Source organism: Hemiscyllium ocellatum, chromosome 3 (genome assembly GCF_020745735.1).
Source record: "Hemiscyllium ocellatum isolate sHemOce1 chromosome 3, sHemOce1.pat.X.cur, whole genome shotgun sequence".
Lineage (NCBI taxonomy): Eukaryota > Metazoa > Chordata > Chondrichthyes > Orectolobiformes > Hemiscylliidae > Hemiscyllium > Hemiscyllium ocellatum.
The window spans coordinates 5,719,672-5,737,012 of NC_083403.1; the positions used below are offsets into that span (position 1 = coordinate 5,719,672).

General features: G+C 41.8%; 1 protein-coding gene across 2 annotated transcripts in view; it reads right to left on the minus strand.

The window, feature by feature from the left end:
* lbr (lamin B receptor) overlaps window positions 1-17,341 on the minus strand; it is a 90,026-nt gene that overhangs the window by 17,332 nt on the left and 55,353 nt on the right. For both annotated transcript variants that reach the window (XM_060847977.1, XM_060847966.1), the window contains exon 9: window positions 7,591-7,694. In XM_060847977.1, the coding sequence (XP_060703960.1) occupies window positions 7,591-7,694 (104 nt within the window). The remainder of the gene's footprint in view (window positions 1-7,590; window positions 7,695-17,341) is intronic.

The window sequence follows — 17,341 nt, forward strand, 5'->3', positions numbered from 1 at the left end:
CCAGAACCAGTATTCCAAGTGCGGTCTAACCAAAGTTTGATAGAGCTGCAACAAGATCTCACTCAATCCCTCCGTTAATGAAAGCCAAAACACCATACACTTTCTTAACAACCCTGTCCACTTGGGTGGCCATTTTAAGGGATCTGTGTACCTGCACACCACGATCCCTCTGTTCCTCCACACTGCCAAGAATCCTATACTCATCTTTCAAATTCGACCTTCCAAAATGCATCACCTCACATTTATCCAGGTTGAACCCCATCTGCCACCTCTCAGCCCATCTCTGCATCCTGTCAATGTCCCGCTGCAGCCTACAACAGCCCTCTATACTGTCAATGACACCTCCAACCTTTGTGTCATCTGCAAACTTGCTGACCAATCCTTCAATCCCCTCATCCAAATCATTAATAAAAATTACAAACAGTAGAGGCCCAAGGACAGAGCCCTGTGGAACACCACTCACCACTGACTTCCAGGCAGAATATTTTCCTTCTACTACCACTCGCTGTCTTCTGTTGGCCAGCCAATTCTGTATCCAGACAGCTAAGTTCCCCTGTATCCCATTCCTCCTGACCTTCTGAATGAGCCTACCATGGAGAACCTTATCAAATGCCTTGCTCAAGTCCATATACACCACATCCACAGCTCGACCCTCATCAACGTTTCTAGTCACATCCTCAAAGAACTTAAGGTTTGTGAGGCATGACCTGCCCCTCACAAAACCGTGTTGACTGCATTCAATCAAGCCATGCTCTTCCAGATGGTCATAAATCCTATCCCTCAGAATCTTTTCCAACCTTGCAGACGACAGAGGTGAGACTTACTGGTCTGTAATTGCCGGGGACTTCCTTATTTCCTTTCTTGAAGAGAGAAGTTACATTTGCCTCTCTCCAGTCCTCAGGTACAACTCCAGTGGAGAGCGAGGATGCAAAGATCTTCACAAGTGGCGAAGCAATCGCATTTCTCATTTCCCAAAGCAGCCGAGGACAAATCTGGTCAGTGCCTGATGACTTGTCAATCTTAATATTTGACAAAATTTTCAGCACATCAGCTTACTCTATCTCTATCCGTTCCAGCATGCATACCTGCTCCTCAAAAGGTTTCATTCACTACAAAGTTCGTTTCTTTCATAAAGACAGAAGCAAAAACTCATTTAGGGCTTCCCCTACCTCCTCATACTCCACAAGTTCCCTATGCTATCACTGAATGGTCCTACTCTTTTTTTTTGACCATTCTCTTATTCCTCACATAGGTGTAAAATGCCTTTGTGTTCTCCCTATTCCATACATGTAAGACAAAACCCTCAAGTACAAAAAAAAGCAAAAAACTACTTGAATAAGAATGTAGGAAGGCCAACAGAGACCATGAAACATCCTTGGCAAATAGGATTATGTATAAAATGCCATGGGATACTATGCATATTAGGTGCAGAAGGATAGCCTCATTCCTGATGAAGAGTTTATTAGATTAGACCAGATTACTTAGTGTGGAAACACACCCCTTGGCCCAACAAGTCCACACCGACCCTCCGAAGAGCAACCCACCCAGACCCATTCCCCTACATTTATCCCTCACCTAAACTATGGGCAATTTAGCATGGCCAATTCACCTAACCTGCACATTTTTGGTGTGGGAGGAAACCCACTCAGACACGGGAAGAATGTGCAAACTCCACATAGACAGCTGCCTGAGGCAGGATCTGACCCTGGGTTTCTGGCACTGTGATGCAGCAGTGCTAACCACTGTGCCGCCCCTAAGATTATGCCCGAAATGTTGATTCTCCTGCTCCTTGAATGCTGCCTGACCAACTATGCTTTTCCAGCACCACACTCTTTGACTCGAAAGGATAGGGTCCACTCAAGAACAAAGAGGGAATTTACACATGGAGCCAGAGGAAGTGGTTGAGGTCCTTAATGAATATTTCACATCGGTATTCACTGAGAAGAAGGGCATGGATAATGGTAAGATTATGGAGGAGTTTATTGATAGTCTAAGGGATGTCGATATTAAAGAGGAAGTGGTGTTGGGTGTATTAACATCTCATCCAGGATACTGAGAGAGGCATGGGAGGAGATTGCTGGGGCCTTGACAGAAATCTTTGTATCATGTTTAGCCACAGGCAAGGCTCCAGAAGGCTAGCAAATAGCTAATGTTATTTCTTTGTTTAAGATGGGCAACAAGGATAATCCAGGAAATTACATCAGTGGTAGGGATATTATTAGAGAAGTTTCTCAGGGACAGGATTTGCTTGCACTTGGAGAAGAATGAATTTATTACCGAAAATCATTCATGATGTTTTGCAGGACTGGTCTTGCCTCACAAACTTGCTTGAGTATTTGAGGAAGTGAAGATGATGATTGATAAAAGGTAGGGCAGTGGATGTTGCCTACATGGACACTATAAAGCACTTGACAAAGTCTCTCGAGCTAGGCTGGTCAGAAGATCATATTGCATGGAATCATTTGGAGTTGGCAAGTTGGGTACAAAATTTGCTTGGTCATAAAAGTCGGAGGGTAGTTGTGGACGGGACGATTTCTCACTGGAGGCTTGTGACATTACACAAGGATCAGTGTTAGGATCAGTGTACATAAATGATGTGGATGAAAATGTAAGTGATCTGATTAGTAGATTCACAGATGACACAAAAATTAATGGAGTTATGAAAATGAGGAAGGAAATCAAAGGATGCAGCTTGATCAGTTGGAAAGCTGGGCAGAGAAATAGCAGATGGAGTTTAATCCAGGCAAGTATGAGATGATCCAGCTTGAGAGGTCAAATTCAACAGGAAAGTATAGTGTAAAAAGCCAGAACCTTAAGACAAAGGAATTTTTGGGTGCAAGTCCATAGCTCCCTGAAAGTGGCAACATAAGTGGATAAGGGAGTAAAGGCTACACGTGGCATGCATGCCATCATCTGCTAAAGCACTAAGTATAAAAGTTGGCAAGTCACATTGCAGCTATGTAAGACTTTAATTAGACTATATTTGGAATAGTATGTGCAGTTCCAGTCACCATATCAAAGTACATGGATAACTTTAGAAAGGGTGCAAAAGAGGCCTACCAGTATGTTGCCCGAATTGGAGTGTAGTAGCTGTTAGGAGGGTTTGGTCAAACTTGAATTGTTTTTTTTCTGGAGTGTCAAAGGCTGAAGGATGACCTGATTTTATTATATAATGAGAGGTATGGATAGATTGTATAGTCAGTCTTTTTCCCACGATGCAAATGTCAAATACAGATGAGAATAGGTTTAAAGTGAGAGGGGAAAAGTTTAAAGAAGATATGCAAAGAAAGTTATTTATTAAAAAGGGTGCATCTACACTGCCAATGTAGATGCAAATATGATAGCAAAGTTTAAGAGGCATTTCAACAGACACATAATGTAGCAAGGAATGGAGAGATATGGATCATGTGCAGGCAGATGGGATAAGTTTAGAACAGCATTACAATTGGCAGACATTGTGAGCCGAAGGGCAAATTCCTGTGCTGTACTATATTGTTCTATGTAACATGGATGGCTGGTTGTGATCCTTGGCCACAAAAGGTAACCAGTAATGGCACAACTCAGTTTAAGTTCAGTGGTGGGAAAACTTCCAGAAACAATTCTTCAGAATAGAATTCTCACATGTAAAAGTAATGATTAGTAAAGTAACAGATTTCATGTCTATCAAAAAGTTTATTTCAAACAGCTAACAGAAAAAGGGTTGATAATTGATGTAGTTGACTTGCATCAACATAAATAACACATCAATTTGTGAAAAGTGTCGCAGGTCATGGAATACAAGGGCCAGTAGCAATCTGGATACAAAATTTATTGAGTGATAGGAAAGGGAGTGTAATAGGTATTTTTCAGATTAATAGAATGTCTGTAATGAAGGTTCCCAGAGTGAGTATTGGGATCCATGCTTTCCTGATATGTATTAATGATCTACATCTTGAAGTGAAGGGGACAATTTCAAAGTTTGCAGATGATAAGAAACTGAGAAGTGCCATAAACTTTGAGGACAGGATCAAACTTCAGCAGGACATAGATAAGTTGGAGGAGTAGGCAGATGGGTGACAAATGGAACTTACCTCACAGAAATGTAAGATGTTGCATTTGAATGAAAACACTTGGGACAGATGAAATAAAATAAGGGATATAATTCTAAAAGGGGTGAGGAGCAGAGGGACCCGATTGTATATGTGCATAGAAAATTCAAAGTGACAGGACAGCTGAAGTCAGTAGTTAATAAAGCTTACAGCAACCTGGGTTTCATTAATAGACAGTGCACAACAGCAATGTTTTGCTGATTCTGTATAAGACATCAGCTACAATGTTGTGTACAGCTCTGGGCACCACACTGCAGGAAAGTGTAGAGAGTGGAAGAAAAATTTACATGAATGATTCCAGGCAAGAATATCTTCAATTATGAGACCAGGATGGAAAGGATGGGGACTGAGCTTCTTGGAAAGAAGGAAGCAAAGATCTGACAAATGCTTTTAAAATCATGAGCAGACAGCAGAGTGGATAGGGAGAAACTTCCTGCATGTAAAATGATCAAGAACATATGGACAAAGATTTAAGGTGACTTGTAAAAAGCTTTTTCATGTATGTTTGAATGTATGGTGGTGGCAAGTTCAATTGACCAATTTAAGAGGGCATTAGATGATTATTTGAATAGTAGGAAAATGTGCAATGGCATTTCGAGAAAGCAAGAGAATGGCTCTTTGTCACAGTGGTCATTTGTAGAACTTGTGCAGACTAATGCACTGTATTACTTCTGTGATATTACAAGCAAAGGATTTCAAAATCTGCATTTGTATACAAGCATTCATGTTTTGTGCAACTTTTACTGGCCAAACCACATTTTAGGAGCTGTCACTTCATTTCATTCATACAAACTGCAATGTTAAGAATTTTGTTTGGTATATTGAGTAAATTAAAGACATAAATGATTAGTCATCCCAAGCTGATGAATTCATTGTTGCACCAAAATTAAACAGATATTGGTGTGTTGTTTTCTTCCCCCAAGAAAACGAGACATTACCTTGAAGCATTCAAGTTTCTTAAGGCTTAGAATTTTAAAAAAGAAAATTGTTGTGGTTCTGTTCGCCGAGCTGGGAGTTTTTCTTGCAAGCGTTTCGTCCCCTTTCTAGGTGACATCTTCAGTGCTTGGGAGCCTCCTGTGAAGTGCTTGTGCTGATTCCTCTGGCATTTATACTGGTTTGAATCTGCCGCTTCCGGTTGTCAGTAGCTGTCCGCTGCAGTGGCCGGTATATAGGGTCTAGGTCGGTGTGTCTGTTGATCGAATTCGTGGATGAGTGCCATGCTTCTAGGAATTCCCTGGCTGTTCTCTGTTTGGCCTGTCCTATAATAGTGGTGTTGTCCCAATCGAATTCATGTTGTTTGTCATCTGAGTGTATGGCTACTAGGGATAGCTGGTCATGTCGTTTCGTGGCCATTTGGTGTTCATAGATGCGGGTTGTTAGCTGTCTTCCTGTTTGTCCGATGTAGTGTTTTGTGCAGTCCTTGCATGGGATTTTGTAAACCACGTTGGTTTTGCTCATGCTTGGTAGGACAAAGGACCCGATACCCAGCATGAGCAAAACCAACGTGGTTTACAAAATCCCATGCAAGGACTGCACAAAACACTACATCGGACAAACAGGAAGACAGCTAACAACCCGCATCCATGAACACCAAATGGCCACGAAACGACACGACCAGCTATCCCTAGTAGCCATACACTCAGATGACAAACAACATGAATTCGATTGGGACAACACCACTATTATAGGACAGGCCAAACAGAGAACAGCCAGGGAATTCCTAGAAGCATGGCACTCATCCACGAATTCGATCAACAGACACATCGACCTAGACCCTATATACCGGCCACTGCAGCGGACAGCTACTGACAACCGGAAGTGGCAGATTCAAACCAGTATAAATGCCAGAGGAATCAGCACAGAAGCGCTTCACAGGAGGCTCCCAAGCACTGAAGAAGTCACCTAGAAAGGGGACGAAACGTTTGCAAGAAAAACTCCCAGCTCGGCGAACAGAACCACAACAACGAGCACCAGAGCTACAAATCATCTCACAAACTTTAAAAAAAGAAAATATTTAAAAAAAAGATTGTACTCATGCTGAACTTGAAGCTTGTGCATATTCTGAGATTCTGAATAGTTGGAGTGGCACAAAAGCTTGCAATTGAGTACATGAACTGTATCCACAGTAGCACTTAGAAGTCTAAACTAAGCTGTCACCAGAGACATAGAATCATTTTACCTTCACCTCTTAGCACAGGAATCCACTTTGATTTAACAGAAATCAGGATCAGGCCAACTCAACACATGGACGATAAAGATCACATCCTTTTAGTTTAATATATTTTGGACTGTGAGCCAAAATGGGGAAAGGACAGCTTTAAACCAAGAACTGTGGAAGGAATTACTGCACTTTTAAAAACCAAGTTACTGGGACTTATTGCAAGTTGTATTTATACTTTTGCTTTATTCAAGCAATTGTGCAGCGGATTAACAAAGGAATCAGGTATGAGCAGTATAGCCTTTAACCAGAGACAGATTGCTGACTGGCTTGTGCAATTCAGACCAGTTGCATAGGTCAGGAGTCCTAGCATCACAACAACTTTCTGACTGGCTCCTGGGCAATGGACAGCTTGTGAGCAATTTATAGGCAGAGGCCTCCAGACTGCAAAACAAACAGGGTCTCTCTCTCGCTTTGTACTGAAGTAATCAAAAACTGGAGGATAGCTATGTATTCTCCAAAACCATTTGCTGTAAGTTATTGCGTCTAACCAGTAACTGAAAGATCAAACAATAAATGAGTCCACTAGAAAAATCTGGAAATCAGAAGATTTGAGAGAAAGCATAAGGGACACCTCAATCAATCTTGTTGATTGATGCCATTGAACAGTTTCTCCCCAAATTTTATTTTCTTCCACCCATAATATCTGTTTGTTTATGGCTGCCTCTGTGCGAGAGTAGTTGCTTAATAAGAGGCTTTTAGTAGCATGTAGCAGAACGATATGTTAATAATTCACATTTCAGTTTTACTGTAGTTAGAATTGATTTAATTCTAATAATTATTACCTCATGTTAAGTAGTTAAAGCTATTCAATGCTCTCTGTTAATTAATGTCCATCAAGCAAATAAATTGAGGACTTTTGAGTAACTTGATTAAATCTTTAACTTCAGTGATGACGCTGGAAGGAGTGGGCCTCAAGGCTTTCCCAAATGGCTGCTGACTGGACACACACTTACTTTTAACTTTGGGAATGTTATGAGAAACAGGACAATAAAGTGTAGAAGTATAAGGAAACTTACAGTGAAGGACAGAACCAGAAGACTTGCAAATATAATTTAGAATTCAAATTACACAGAGGAACCTCAATTATCCAGCATTTGATTATCCGAATATCAGATTATCCAGCAAGATTGCAATGTCCCAATGCTCAGCTAAACTAAGTTGTCTGGCATTCGCTAATCCAGAATTCGGTTAACCAAGTGAAATACTGCCCTCCCATGTCCTTTGGATAATCGAGGTTCCTCTGTAATCTTATGGTTTAGTCAGTAGATGCTTCAAACTCACCCAGCCCATCAAACCTGGACGTAATTCACAGAAGAACTTCAGATCAAAGTTTCTGATACGAGGATTCAGTTCACGCCCAATAAAGTAGTCATAAATAAAACTACCTGCAAACCAATACAAAGTAATTACAATGTGTTCTTTATTTATAATAGCAATTACACGAAGGGTGGTGCGTGTATGGAACAAACCTGAGGAAGTGGTAGAGGCAGGTACAATTACAACATTTGAAAGACATATGAATAGGAAGGTTGAAAAGAGATATGGACCAAATGCTGGCAGGAACCAAAGGGCTTGTTTCCATACTGTACGATTCTATGACATCGGATATGCTCATTTAATTAAAATAGGAACTTTTCACTTCAACTGTCTACACATTTGTTTCCGAATTGTTCGCTGTCGGTGGATCAGTTAGTATTTAATTTCCTTGGATAAAATGATAATGAAACAGTGCAGTCTGGTCCAGAACAAAAGGAGAATACCATTGGTAGCTTAGAACCTTACTCAGAAGGTTGGGATTCTTTCACTTTTTCGGCAGCAGTTGCAGTGGGAGGAGCAACAGCAAGAAACCAGGGGCCGACAGGAAGGTAAATTTAAAGTATAAAAAAAACTTATCTTGTGTACAGGCAGAGTGCACGATGAGCAGGAGCGGACATGGGACTGCTGGGTAAGAGAGGTTATATATTTGGGCTGTTATTTTACCCAAAACACTACTCTGGTAGTGTCTCTCGGCAACCCTCCTCCTCTAACCAAAAAAAAAGTTTGTGCACTGGATTGGTAAAGTGACTATATTTTTAAAAATGTTTTAAGGAGTCTCGTTGGGAATTTAGAAAATGGGAATAGCGGTTAGGGCAGTTGAATGTTCCTCCTGCAGAATGTGGGAGTTATGGGTCACCATGACTGTCCCTGCTGATTGCATCAGCGGTAAGTGCACCCAACTCCAGTTCCTCGAAAACTGCATTAGGGAACTGGAACTGGATGAACTTCAGATCATTGAGAGGACTTATAGGGAAGGGTGACACATTTCAGGTACAAAAAGAACATAGATAAGGACGGAAAGGGAACCAGCAGGCATTCCAGAGACCTCCTGTGGCCGTTCCCCTCAACAAAAAGTATACCGTTTTGGATACCGTTGGTGGAGACAACTTACCGGGGCAAGCAATGGGGCATAGGTCTCTGGCATAGATATAGGAGCAGAAATTAGGTCATTCAGCCCACTGAATCTGCTCCACCATGGCTGATGGGTTTCTCAACCCCAGTTTCCCTCTTTGTCCCTGTAACCCTTGATCACCTTGACAATTAAGAATGTATCTCGGTCTTAAAGAGACTCCCAAGTCTCTTTGCACTTCAGACTTCTAAACTTTTTCCCCGGCTCTATTCTTCCTACCTAAGTGCATGACCTCACATTTTCCCACCTTGTCCCCCATCTGCCATTTCTTTGCCCAATCTTCGAAACTGTCCAAATCCTTCTGCAGCCTCCCTGCCTTCTCAGTGCTACCTGTCACTCCGCTTATCTTTGTATTGTCTGCAAACTTAGCCAGAATACCCTCAGTTCCTTCATCCAGATCGTCAATGTGAAAAGTTGTTGTCCCAACACTGAGCCTGAGAGAACACCACTTGTCACCAGCTGCCATCCCGAGAAAGACACTTTTATCCCCACTCTCTGCTTTCGATCAGACAGCCTAGCTTCTATCCATGATAGCGCCTTGCCTCTAACACCATCAGCATCCTCCTGTGTGGGACCTTGTCAAATGCCTTCTTTAAGTCCAGACAGATAACATCTATTGACTCTTCTTGGTCTAACCTGCTTGTTACTTCCTCAATGAATTCTAGCAGATTTGTCAGGCATGACCTCTCCTTAATGAAACCATTCTGACTTTGCCATATTTAACTATACACATATAAATATTCAGAAATCTCATAATTTACAATGGATTCCAGGATCTAACCCACAACCGAATTTAGGGTATCCAGTCTGTAGTATTCCATATTTTGTCTTACTCCCTTTCAAAATAGGGGTGTCATGTTAGTGATTTTCCAGTCCTCAGAGACCCATCCTGATTCTAGTAATTCCTGAAAGATCACTACTAATACCTCTACGATCTCTTCAGCAATCTCCCTTAGAACTCAGGGGTGTTGTTCATCTGGTCCAGGCGATTTATCCACCTTTAGACCACTGTTTTTCTAGCACCTTCTCTTTGGTGATGGCCACGATACTCATCTGTCCCCTCACTCTCTTGAACATTTAGGATATCACTCATGTCTTCCATTGCGAAGACTGGCGCGAAGTAATTATTCAGTTCCTCAGCCATTTCCTTGTTCCCCACTATTATCTCTCCCGTGGCCCAATGTGCACTTTTGCCTCTCTTTTGCCCTTTATATTGTTACAATGCAGAGATGAACCCCTCTCTGTTAATTAAACCAAGCACCCAGAAAAGCTCACCTCATATTGTAATCTGTTAAATTCGACTATTTAAACAAAATAACAATGTTTTTTAACTCTAAAAAAGTGAACATTAAACAACTATTCACAATTCTAAGCACCCTCTCTAAATTGATTATCTGCCTCCAATGCTATAACAATATGCCGTTCCAATAAGACACCTTAAAGTTACATCAACTTAATTTCAAACCACACAGCCGCTGTCATCTTCTGTGACTTTCTTCTTCTGGCTGAAGATCTCTCTGGATTGTCCTTTCTTTTTACTGTAAATATGTTTCCTATGAAAAGGTATCTTTAACAGAGAGTGTGTCTCCTAATTTCTTAGGCAGCAAAATGTTAGATCTCCCGGTGTTTCTGTCTTGATGGTGGCAAAGCCAAAATTCAAACGCAATTGGGTTTTAGTTTCCCGGGGCATAATTTAACTGATTGGTTCATTTCAAATGGTTATCAAAACAGCAAACTACTCAAGTATCCATTTCACAGCCAAAATATTACATATTTTCAATTTTTCAGAATAGATAGGGACATTAGTCATACCACAGGTGCTTGTAATCTTTCAATTCAGAACAACATTCTCTTTCTCAAAGGTACAATATATCTAAAGAAACACTTACATATTACTGGCTAGCTTACCCTCATATTTAATCTTTTCCTTCCTTATTTCTTCTTTTGTTGCCTTCAGTTGGTCTTTGTAAGCTTCCCAATCTCTGGCTTCCCACTGCCCTTCGCCACCTTATACGCTTTCTCTTTTGCTCTTCGCTATCCCTGACCTCCCTAGTCAGCCACGGTTTCCTCATCCTTCCTGTACCATGCTTCTTTTTCCGTGGGATTAATCTCTCCACACAGACAGACAGTGACCAGAGGGTGGAATCAAACTGGGTCTCTGTTGCTGTGAAGGGCTGATGAAGGGCTTATGCCTGAAACGTCGAATTTCCTATTCCTTGGATGCTGCCTAACCTGCTGTGCTTTAACCAGCAACACATTTTCAACTCTGTTGCCGTGAGGCAGCAGTGCTCACCAGAGCCACTGTGCTGCCCATATTTGGGCTATATTCCTCTAAAGCAATCTTATTCAGAAACTCATCCTGATATCTTTTAAATGCAGTAATTGTAGCTGCTTCCACAACCTCCTCTGGCAGCTCATTCCATACACGCAACACCCTCTGCATGAAAAACTTGCCCCTTTTATATCTTTCCCCTCACACCTTAAACTTACGCCCACTAGTTTTAGGCTCCCCTACCTTGGAAAATTACCTTATCCATTCGCCCTCTCCATGCCCCTTATGATTTTACAAATCTCTCAAAGGTCACCCCTCAGCCTCTGACACTCCAGGGAAAAAAGGTCCCAGCCTATTTAACCTCTCCCTATTAGGTCAAACCTTCCAATCCCAGCAACATTCTTCTAAATATTTTAGAGTCATAGATATATACAGGAAAGAAACCGACCCTTCAGTCCAACTCATCCTTGCCGACCAGATATTCTAACCTAATCTAGTCCCTTATGCAAGCACTTGGCCCATATTCTTCTAAACCCTTCCTATTCATATACCCATCCAGATGCTGTTTAAATGCTGTCATTATTCCAGCCTCCACCACTTCCTCTGGCAGCTCATTCCATACACGCTTCACCCTCTGCATGAAAATGTTGCCCCTTAGGTCCTTTTTATATATCTTTCCCCTCTCACCCTAAATCTACCCTAGTTCTGGACTTCCCCACCCCAGTAAAACAAAAGTGTCTACCTATCCTATCCATGCCACTCAATTTTATAAACCTCTATTGGGTCACCCCTCAGCCTCCGACGCTCCAAGGAAAACAGCCCTAGCCTGTTCAACCTCTCCCTATAGCTCAAATCCTCCAACCCTGGCAACATTCTTGTAAATCTTTTCTGAACCCTTTTAAGTTTCACAACATCCTTCCAATAGGTAGGAGACCAGAACTGCATGCAGTATTTCAAAAGTAGTCTAACCAATGGCCTATATGGCCACAACATGACCTGCCTACCCCTCTACTCAAATGGTCTGACCAATAAAGAAAAGCATACCAAACACCTTTTTCACTAACCTATCTACCTGCAACTCTACTTTCAAGCAACTGTGAACCTGCACTCTCTTTGTTCAGCAACACTCCCCAGGACCTTACCATCAAGTGTAAAAGACCTGCCCTGATTTGCCTTTCTAAATTGCAGCACCTCATATTTATCTGAATTAAACTCCATCTGCCACTCCTCAGCCCATTGACTCATCTGATCAAGATCCCATTGTACTCGGAGATAACCTTTTTTGCTGTCCACTCCACCTCCAATTTTGGTGTCATCTGCAAACTTACTATCTATACCCATGATCACATCAAATCACCGACATAAATGACAAAAAGCAGTGGACCCAACACCAAACCTCACAGGCCTCCAACTCTGAAACACAACTCTCCACCACCACCTTTGAGTCAGTTCTGTGCCCAAATGGCTAGAAGAAGAACATTTACACCCCAGGAACAGGTCCTTCAGCCCTCCAAGCCTAAGCCAATCCAAATCCACTGTTTAAACCTATCGCCCAATTCCTAAGGATCTGTATCCCTCTGCTCCCCACCTACTCATACATCTGTCCCGACACACCTTAAATGAATCTACCATGCCTGCCTCTACTACCTCTGCTGGCAACGCGTTTCAAGCACCTACACCCTCTATGTAAAGTACTTTCCACGTGTATCCCCCTTAAACCTTTCTCCTCGCATCTTTAACGCCTGTCCTCTCATTATTGAATCCTTCACCTGAGAAAAAAAAAACTTCTCTCTATCCACCCTGTCTATACCTTTCATGGTTTTGTAAACCTCAATCAGGTCTCCCCCCTCAATCTTCTTTTCTTTCCCTAATGAAAACAATCCTAACCTACTCAATCTCTCTTCATAACTAGCATCTTCCATACCAGGCAACATCCTCGTAAACCTTCTCTGCACCCTCTCCAAAGCTTCCACATCCTTTTGGTAATGTGGCAACCAGAACTGTACATGTGGCCAAACCAAAGTCTTGTACAATTTTAACAAGATCTGCCAGCTCACATTCAATACCCTGTCCAATGAAGGCAAGCATGCCATATGCCTTCTTGAGCACTCTATCTACCGGTGCAGCCACCTTCAGGGTACAATGGACCTGAACTCCCAGATCTCTCTGCTCATCAAATTTTCCCAAAGCTCTTCTGTTTACAGTATAGTTTGCTCTAGAATTAGACCTTCCAAAATGCATCACCTCACATTTGCCCAGATTGAACTCAATCTGCCACTTCTCCGCCCAATTCTCCAGTCTATCTATATTGTCCTGTATTCTTTTGACAGTCCCCTATGCTTTCTGCTGCTCCAACAATCTTCATGTCATCTGCAACTGTACTGATCAGACCACCAATGCCCTCTTCCAGATCATTTATGTATGTTACAAACAAGAGTAGACCCAGCAATAATCCCTATGGAACACCACTTTGGAGAATACAGAAATGGAGAATGGTCACCTTTCTCCACTTTGGGAAACACCTTTCAACTACTACCCTCTGTCTTCTGTTGCTCAACCAGTTCTTTATACACCTACTTAGAACACCCTGCACACCATGTGACTTCACTTTCTCCATTAGTTTACCATGGGAAACCTTATCAAAATGCCTTACTAAAGTCCACTTATATGACATCTACAATCCTTCTTTCAATCAATCAACTCAGTCACTTTCTCAAAGAATTCTATAGTCAGTAAGGCACAATCTCCCCCGCATAAAACCATGTTGCCTATTACTGGTAAGCCCATTCTCCTACAAATTAAGATAGATCCTATCACTCAATACCTTCTCCAGCAACTTTCCCACCACTGGCGTCAGGCTCACTGGTCTGTAGTTGCCCGGAATATCCCTACTACCCTTTTTGAACAGGGAGACAACATTAGCAACTCTCCAGTCCTCTAGCGCTTTACCTGGTGTTTAAGGATGCTACAAAGATACCTGTCAGGGCCCCAGTTATTTTCTCTCTCGTCTCCTTCAGCAACCTGAGATAGATCCCATCAGGTCCTGGGAATTTGTCCAGCTTAATATCCTTTAGCCAACCCAACACATTCTGCCTCCTTATGTCAACGTGTTCCTGAGTAAACAAATTTCTATCTCTAATCTCAACATTCATCATGTCCCTCTCCTTAGTGAGCACTGATACAAAGTGATCATCGAGAATCTCACCCATTTTCTCAGGTTCGTCACACAACCTTCCTTCCTTATCCTTTCGTGGACCAACCCTTTCTCTAGTTACTCTCTTGAATGTATATATAAATAAAAGAGTTGGGGTTCTTCTTAATGCTGCTCATTAAAGTTATTTCATGTCCCCTTTTAGCCCACTTGATTCCTCATTTAAGATTGGTCCCACTCTCTCGATAGTTCTCCCTACATTTCATGCGATCTAATCTTACTAACCAGCCTCCCATTAGGAACATTGCCAAACACCTTACTGAAGTCCACATATATCATGTCCACTGCTCTGCCCTCATCAATCCTCTTTGTTACTTCTTCAAAAAAAAAACTCAATCAAGTTCATGAGACATGATTTCCCACGTACAAAGCCATACTGACTATCCCTAATCGGTCCTTGCCTTTCCAAGTATACGTAAATCCTGTCCCTCAGGATTCCCTCCAACAACTTGCCCACCACTGACATCAGGCTCACTGGTCTAGCGTTCCCTGGCTTTTCCTTACCATCTTTCTCAAATAGTTGCACCACGTTAGCCAACCTCCAGTCTTCCGGCACCTCACGTGTGACTATAGATAATACAAGAGGCACAGCAATCACTTCCCTAGCTTACTGGGGTGCACTTGATCAGGTCCTGGGGATTTATCCACTTTTATACATTTCAAGACATCCAGAACCACCTCCTCAGTAATATGGACATTTTTCAAGATGTCACCATCTATTTCCCTGCATTCTGTATCTTCCATGTCCTTCGCCACAGTAAATACAGACGCAAAATACTCATTTAGTATCTCCACCATCTCCTGCGGCTCCATATATAAGATGCTTTGCCTATCTTTGAGGGGCCCTATTCTCTCCCTAGATACATTAAAGGACAAAAGGATAACTATCAAAATCCTTTGGATTCTCCTTAATCCTATTTGCCAAAGCTATCTCACGTCCCCTTTTTGCCCTCCCGATTTCCCTCTTAAGTATACCCCGACTGCCTTTATACTCCAAGGATTCACTCAATCTCTCCTGTCTACACCTGACACGTGCTTCCTTCCTTTTGTTAACCAAAACCGCAATTTCTCTCATCATCCACCATTCCATACACCTACCAGCCTTACCTTTCACTGTAACAGGTTGTTTGCGATTAACAGCTCAGGTTGACGGGAAGTATCAGGTTAGCTTGCTGAGCTGGAAGATTTGTTTTCAGACGTTTTGTCACCATAACTAGATAACATCAGTGAGAATCTCCGGTGAAGCGCTGGTGGTATGTCCAGCCTCTCTATTTATAGGTTTTGGTTTCTTCGAGTGGGTGATGTCATTTCCGGTTTTTTTCCCCCAAGAGAAGGTAGATGGGATCTAAGTTGGTGTGTTTATTGATGGAGTTCTGGTTAGAATACCATGCCTCTCGCATCTGTTTTCATTGTGCTTGTCCTAGGATGTGTGAGAGTTGTCCCAGTCAAAGTGGTGTCCTTCTTTGTCTGTGTGCATGGAAACTAGTGACAGTAGGTAGTCTCTTTTGGTGGCTAGATTATATTCATATATTGTGGTGGCATGAGTCCTGCTTGTCTGGTGTAGTTTTTTTTTTAATGGTTCTTGCATGGTGTCTTGTAAATGATGTTAGTTTTGCTGGCGGTATCTAATGGAACCTTTAGGCTCATTAGTTGCTGTTTAAGTGTGTTGGAAGTTTTGTGGGCTACCATGATGCCAAGGGGCCCAAGTAGTCTGGAAGTCATTTCTGATAGGTCCTTGATGTAAGGTAATGTGGCTATAGGTTTTGGTTGTATTGTATCTACTCGTTGGGTATCGTTTTTGAGGAATTGGCAGATATAGTGTTTATTGGGTACCCTTTTTCTTGAAAACCGTTGTATAGATATTTTTCTTCTGCTGTTTGTAGTTTTTGGGTGCTGCAGTGTGATGAAGCTCGTTGAAATAATGTCTTGGTCCTGCTCCGTTTGTGGGTGTTGGGATGATTGCTTCTGAAGTCAAGTTGTTTTTCTGTAGACACTGATTTGAAGCTGTTTACTATATGTTCAACTGTCATGTCTAGGAATGGGAGTCTGTTGTTGTTCTTCTCTTTTGTGAATTTTACGCCTGTCAGGATATTGTTGATGTTAGAAACCAAGACTTATAAAAAGACAGGCAGGACATACCACCAGCACTTCACTGGAGACCTTCACTGATGATGCTACCTAGTCATGTTGACAAAATGTCTGAAAACAAACCTTCCAGCTCAGCAAGCTAATTTACATACTTAGGAATATACTGTCTTTGTATTCTTGTTATCTCATTTCTGAAGGGTTCCCATTTTTCAGCTGTCCCTTTACCTGCGAAAATCTGCCCCCAATTGGCTTTTGAAACTTCTTGCCTAATAATGTCAAAATTAATCTTCCTCCAATTTAGAACTTTTAGATCTGGTTTATCCTTTTCCATCACTATTTTAAAACCACTAGAATTATGGTCGCTAGCTCCCAAGTGCTCCCCTACTGACAGCTCAGTCACCTACCCTGCCTTATTTTCCAAGAGGAGGTCATGTTTTGCACCGTCTCGAGTAGGAACATCTTCCAAATGAATCAGAAAAATTTCTTGTACATACTTAAATTCCTCTCCATCTAAACCCTTAACACTATGGCAGTCCCAGTCTGTGTTTGGAAAGTTAAAATCCCTGACCAGAACCACCGTATTATTCTTATGGATTCTTACTCAAATTTCCTTATACGTTTGTTTCTAAATTTCCTGCTGACAATTAGGGGATCTATAATACAATCCAAATAAGGTGATCATCATCTTCTTATTTCTCAGTTCCACCCCAATATCTTCCCTGGATATATTCCCAGTAATATCTTAAGTACAGCAGTAATGCTATCCCTTTTCAAAAATATACTCCCCCTCCTCTCTTGCCCCCCTTTTCTATCCTTCCGACAGCATCTGTATCCTAGAACATTAAGCTGCCAGTCCTGTCCATTCCTGAGCCATGTTTCTGTAATTGCTGTGATATCCCAGTACCATGTTCCTAACCATGCCCTGAGTTCATCTGACTTCCCTGTTAAGCCTCTTGCATTGAAGTAAATGCAGTTTAATTTATCAGAGTTATCTTGTTCTCTGCTTTGTTCCTTC